A 5,228-nucleotide genomic window follows, 5' to 3' on the forward strand; every position below is an offset into this window, starting at 1 on the left:
GCTCGGATATAACTGGTGCACAGTCGATTCCTGATGCTCTGTGCAGTAACAAACAAAATTTAATCTGTAACCTGATGTGTATGTCATCTTGATGCGACGTCGTAGCCTTTTCGGTCTACAACGATGCTTGTCTGTTGCCCACAGGTCATAGGACTGTATTGTGTGATAACTACAGCAACTGATTCCAAAGACTTACCAAGTTGCTGATTTGTTAGTCCCGGCATGCTCGCTGTTTTATATTAAACTTACAATCTTGATGCTTTCCTGTTTAGCAATATGTGTGTGCAGAGACCATATAATTGAGGGACGGCCCTCCCCAACAGTTTATCACTAACCATCAGCGCTACGGCCTGGGCCTAGATTTTTCTGAAGCTTTGAAGCTTAGCGCCAAGATAGTCGTAAGTTAATGTTAATGTATGGCACTTTACGACTATCTTAGCGCTAAGAGAGCTTCGGAAAATCTAGGCCCCTGTTATCTTATCAACGCTGTACCGAATGCTAAGGTGATCAGATCAATCAATGCACGTGATTGTTGTGTTTCACTTGGCCTAAACAAAAATGAATTGATCCACTATAATGTGGGTGTCAAGTTTTTAATTTGGTTGAGTATTTGAAGTTCATCCACCAAAGAATAATTGAAGCTGGGTATAGTCTGATGTCAACGAATGTTTGTACTGTACAATATTACTTATTTTTCAACTTAAATATTTCAATATCTACAACTCACCATCTGACATGTTCATGTGACACTTCATTTACCCATTTACTCATTTAGTAATAAATTATGGTTAGGACAAACTTACCTTGATGGTTATCAAAAGGAATTTCACATTCAGAAACATTTTTTTTGTCATTGGGCTTAAAAGATAAGATAATATCAAATTGGATAAATCATATCATTTGCTATTTCCAAGCTTTTTAAACTGTGACTGAATGTTGGCCACAGAAACAACCTACATCTTAACACACAGACCATAATGAATCTGTACACATAAAAATAAATGAGACCTTTATATTATTGGTGTTGTTATTTGTTTGAGGTTGACAATGCAAGAAGATGTAAATGTTTCTCCAGCAGGTACACAACAGAGAGGAGTGAGTGAGTATGGTTTACACTGCTTTCAGCAATATTCCAGCAATATCACAGCGAGGGGCACTAGAAATGGGCTTCGCACATTCAACCCATATATGGGCAAACTAACCTGGATCTTCGACGTGACGAGTGAACACTTTAACCACTAGGCTACCCCACCTGCCTACAGAGAGGAAGATGCAGGATGTAAAACAAGATGTGCACATAATATCCATGTCGTGAAGTGGCTTAGTCAGATAAGATAAAACAGGGTTGTGCACAGTTTTGTGGTCTTTAGAATAAAAATATTCAACTGTTAATATGACAACCAATGTTTTGAGTTCACTAAAAAGCTAAAGTCTGAATGCTACGTAGTGAGCCAACCAAATTCAGAATGAAATGAAGAATTGTCATTATCAGCTGATAAACCGTTCATTATATTTGGTCTCTGCAAGGCTTGATGTTTGCTATATAATCACTCAGCTGCTGACAGAACTATCTTCTAGGTGTAATGAAAAGATTTATTTCTTTCAGTTGCTTGAGTGATTAATTTGATCCTTTGGAGTTGATACACTGACTGACTGACTGAGTTTAGTTTTACGCAGCTTTTAGCAATATTCCAGCAATATCACGGCGGGGACACCAGAAATGCTTAACACATTGTGCCCATTGGGGAATCGAACCCGGGTCTTGCGTGACAACCATTTAACCACTAGGCTACCCCACCGCCCCTTAGATGATGCACACATTCAGCCAAGTTACTGAGTCCAAGTTCCTTCAGCAATAGAGGCTTGGGGCCTGTTCTAGTCTGGGATTCCCATGGGATGGTTGTACAGTCATGTAAGTACTTTAAATTATTGATGAAGAACATGTAGTAATTACTGTTTTTCTTGTAAATGGGGTTGGTACAAGCAAACCATGAATCATTATGAGAGAGATCTGGATTCAAACCCATGTTCAGAAAATCCGGGCAAGGGATGCTGACTCAGTGATGAGGCAAGACAAAACAGGTTTGGTTGACTCCACACACTGGCAGTAGCTTCCTCCATGACTATACACCACATCACTAGGTCTGAGACAGGTCTGTCCTCATCTCCTGTACCGGCTGCAGTTCAGCATCAGGGGTCCTCAGCTTAAACACTACAGGGATGTGCTCCAACATGGGGTTCCTCCTCTGTAGGTACCGGACCCATGTGACCAGGGAGTCCTTGCTGGCCGAGCCTGTGATGCACATGGCCATGATAGTGCCGTCCTCCTGCTGGTGCATGCTCCACTCCGGCATTAGGTCCCCTCGCTCCTCGCTGTCATAACCCTGCCAGTCGAACAGGTCTACAAGAGTGTCGGGTATCGCTCAAAAGCTCTGGAACATCAACAACATCACTGAACCCTTGCCAAGAGTATTTTCACAGTTGTAAGTAGCGATTTATTGGATACAAATTGGTTTCTAATGACGCTTTTTCACTACAGTCTGCTATAAGGGGTCGTGATTGGTCAAAATCAGACACGTGACCTAAGGCAGCCAATCATATTACGGAAATGGATATCGCCCTCAAAACGAAAACTTTAGATTAAGACGAAAGTTCGAAGTCGGTGGATTCGGATTAACGAGGACCGGATTAACGCCATAGTTGCCTGACTGTACATGTATTTAGTTGTAAAGTATTCATGTTGATCCCTCCTCCCTCAACACAACAGTGTTTGGCTGAGGTAATCATTCAATTTTAGTTCCACAACCATGATTGTACCACTATCTGTCAGCTTGTTTTGTTGTTTGTTATGTGTTGCCTCAGCAAAACTCCAGGTGATTGTAGGGGTCTGAAGCTAATCAGTCATGCTAGTGACTGTGGAGATTTACTGGTCTGACTGGATTTTTACTAGCCACAGGCTAGCGGGCCAGTGGCTATTTTGCACACTGAATGCTGAGGTTTAATGTGAGCTAGTCTTGAGACTTGTATTTATTTGACGTCTGACATTGCTGACAATAGTAAAGACTCTACCTTCCACACGTCAATGACATTCTCCTTGTCAATAACCATCCGCTTCAGGGCTAGCACTGCCAACAGACAAGGGTCCTCTGGGAGCTCCCTCGGTACTGGGTAGGGATTTGCATTTTTGAACTTTGGCAGCCAATACATCATACGACGATACTTCCTGAACGCATGGGCATCAGGACCAAATATTTTCTTCAGGATACTGCCAAACTCATGGTCAGGTATCACACCTACAACAAAATACAAATACTCTGAAGACTTGACGGTGACCAGATGTGAGATTCAGGCTAATCTGCTAACCTGAAACTGATACATTTTTTTCCTTTACTGTTCCTCTTCTGTCAGTTCTATTGAGTTCAAACTTGTAGCAAAATTGACGCATTGAGACATGGTCATGCTGGATCATCCTGTCAAATATGCATGATATTTCGAGCTTAGATGTCACACTTCCCTTCAATCACCTCCACATCAAACATCCCACAATCATTTCCACATCACACATCCCAATAATCACTTCCATATAACATATCTACACAACCACTTTCACATAACACAATCACTTCCACATAACACATCCACACAATCATTTCCACATCACACATCCCCACAATCACTTCCACATAACACATCTACACAATCATTTCCACATCACACATCCCAATAATCACTTTCATATAACATATCGACACAACCACTTTTACATAACACAATCACTTCCACATAACACATCTACACAATCATTTCCGCATCACACAACACACAATCACCTCCACATAACACATCCCCACAATCACTTCCACATCACACATCCCCACAATCACCTCCACATCACACATCCCCACAATTACCTCCACATCACACATCCCCACAATCACCTCCACATCACACATCCCCACAATTACCTCCACATAACACATCCCCACAATCACCTCCACATCACACATCACCACAATTACCTCCACATCACACATCCCTACAATTACCTCCACATCACACATCCCCCACAATCCCCACTTCCACATAACACATCCCCACAATTACCTCCACATCACACATCCCTACAATTACTTCCACATCACACATCCCTACAATCACTTCCACATCACATCACACATCCTACAATTACTTCCACATCACACATCCCTCACAATTACCTCCACATAACACATCCCCACAATTACCTCCCACATCACACATCCCTACAATTACCTCCACATAACACATCCCCACAATCACTTCCACATCACACATCCCTACAATTACCTCCACATCACACATCCCTACAATTACCTCCACATCACACATCCCCACAATCACTTCCACATCACACATCCCTACAATTACCTCCACATCACACATCCCTACAATTACCTCCACATCACACATCCCCACAATTACCTCCACATCACACATCCCTACAATTACCTCCACATCACACATCCCCACAATCACTTCCACATCACACATCCCCACAATCACCTCCACATCACACATCACCACAATTACCTCCACATCACACATCCCCACAATCACCTCAACATCACACATCCCCACAATCACTTCCACATCACACATCCCTACAATCACTTCCACACAACACATCCCCAGCGTCAACCACCATCATGTCCACATCGTACAGTTGCACCCTGTCACTCCTGCTCCTCTATATCACCCTCTGTTACCATTATCTTCCATCTGTTCCATGAGATCAATGGCACATTGCTGCTGACGAGGGTAGTGCATCAACTCGACCTGCCAGGAGCTATTCGGGATCATCTTCTCAGGGGGAAATATCTCCAGCAGCTTCTTGTATGTAGCAAGATCATTGACCACCTTGAAGTCCTTCATCTTACTCAAGGCTGAGTATAGAAACTCAACATGTCCTCGTCTGTACACACTCTCCTTGGCAATGTACATCTCCACAGCTATCTCAAATGACAGCTTGTTGGCTTCCCTCAGCCTAGTAACTTCAGTGAAATGTTCTGCTGCCTTGCTCTGAAGCTGCTGTTCAGTCTTGTAGGTCTGGACGTCTCTGGCCAGTGACCTGGAGGATGTGAGAAGTGACCGGCACTGGACATGCTGTTGCTGGACAATCAGCTTCTGCAGCATCCATCTTGCACTTCGCGTCAAGGTCGCCATATTGGTCGATAGTCTTCACATTGTAC

General features: G+C 43.0%; 1 protein-coding gene across 1 annotated transcript; it reads right to left on the reverse strand.

Annotated features, from left to right (window-relative positions):
• Nucleotides 1-2,078: 2,078 nt before the first annotated feature.
• LOC124266659 (evolutionarily conserved signaling intermediate in Toll pathway, mitochondrial-like) lies at nt 2,079-5,228 on the reverse strand. The gene is made up of 3 exons (XM_046701460.1): nt 4,746-5,228; nt 3,030-3,293; nt 2,079-2,422 (listed from the first exon to the last, which is right to left on the reverse strand). The coding sequence occupies exons 1-3, from the start codon at nt 5,200-5,202 to the stop codon at nt 2,139-2,141; spliced, it is 1,005 nt and encodes a 334-aa protein (XP_046557416.1). The 5' UTR covers nt 5,203-5,228; the 3' UTR covers nt 2,079-2,138.

This window comes from Haliotis rubra, unplaced genomic scaffold (genome assembly GCF_003918875.1).
Source record: "Haliotis rubra isolate DU_JTF1 unplaced genomic scaffold, ASM391887v1 Scf127, whole genome shotgun sequence".
Taxonomy (NCBI): Eukaryota; Metazoa; Mollusca; class Gastropoda; order Lepetellida; family Haliotidae; genus Haliotis; species Haliotis rubra.

What these genes read in the sequence shown, in the direction of transcription:
- LOC124266659 (XM_046701460.1), bottom strand. Translation starts at nt 5,202, where the DNA reads ATGGCGACCTTGACGCGAAGTGCAAGATGGATGCTGCAGAAGCTGATT. An exon ending in GGAACAGATGGAAGATAATG is followed by an intron (nt 3,294 to 4,745) that starts GTAACAGAGGGT and finishes ATTTTGTTGTAG; the next exon opens with GTGTGATACCTGACCATGAG. An exon ending in AGCAATGTCAGACGTCAAAT is followed by an intron (nt 2,423 to 3,029) that starts AAATACAAGTCT and finishes AGAGCTTTTGAG; the next exon opens with CGATACCCGACACTCTTGTA.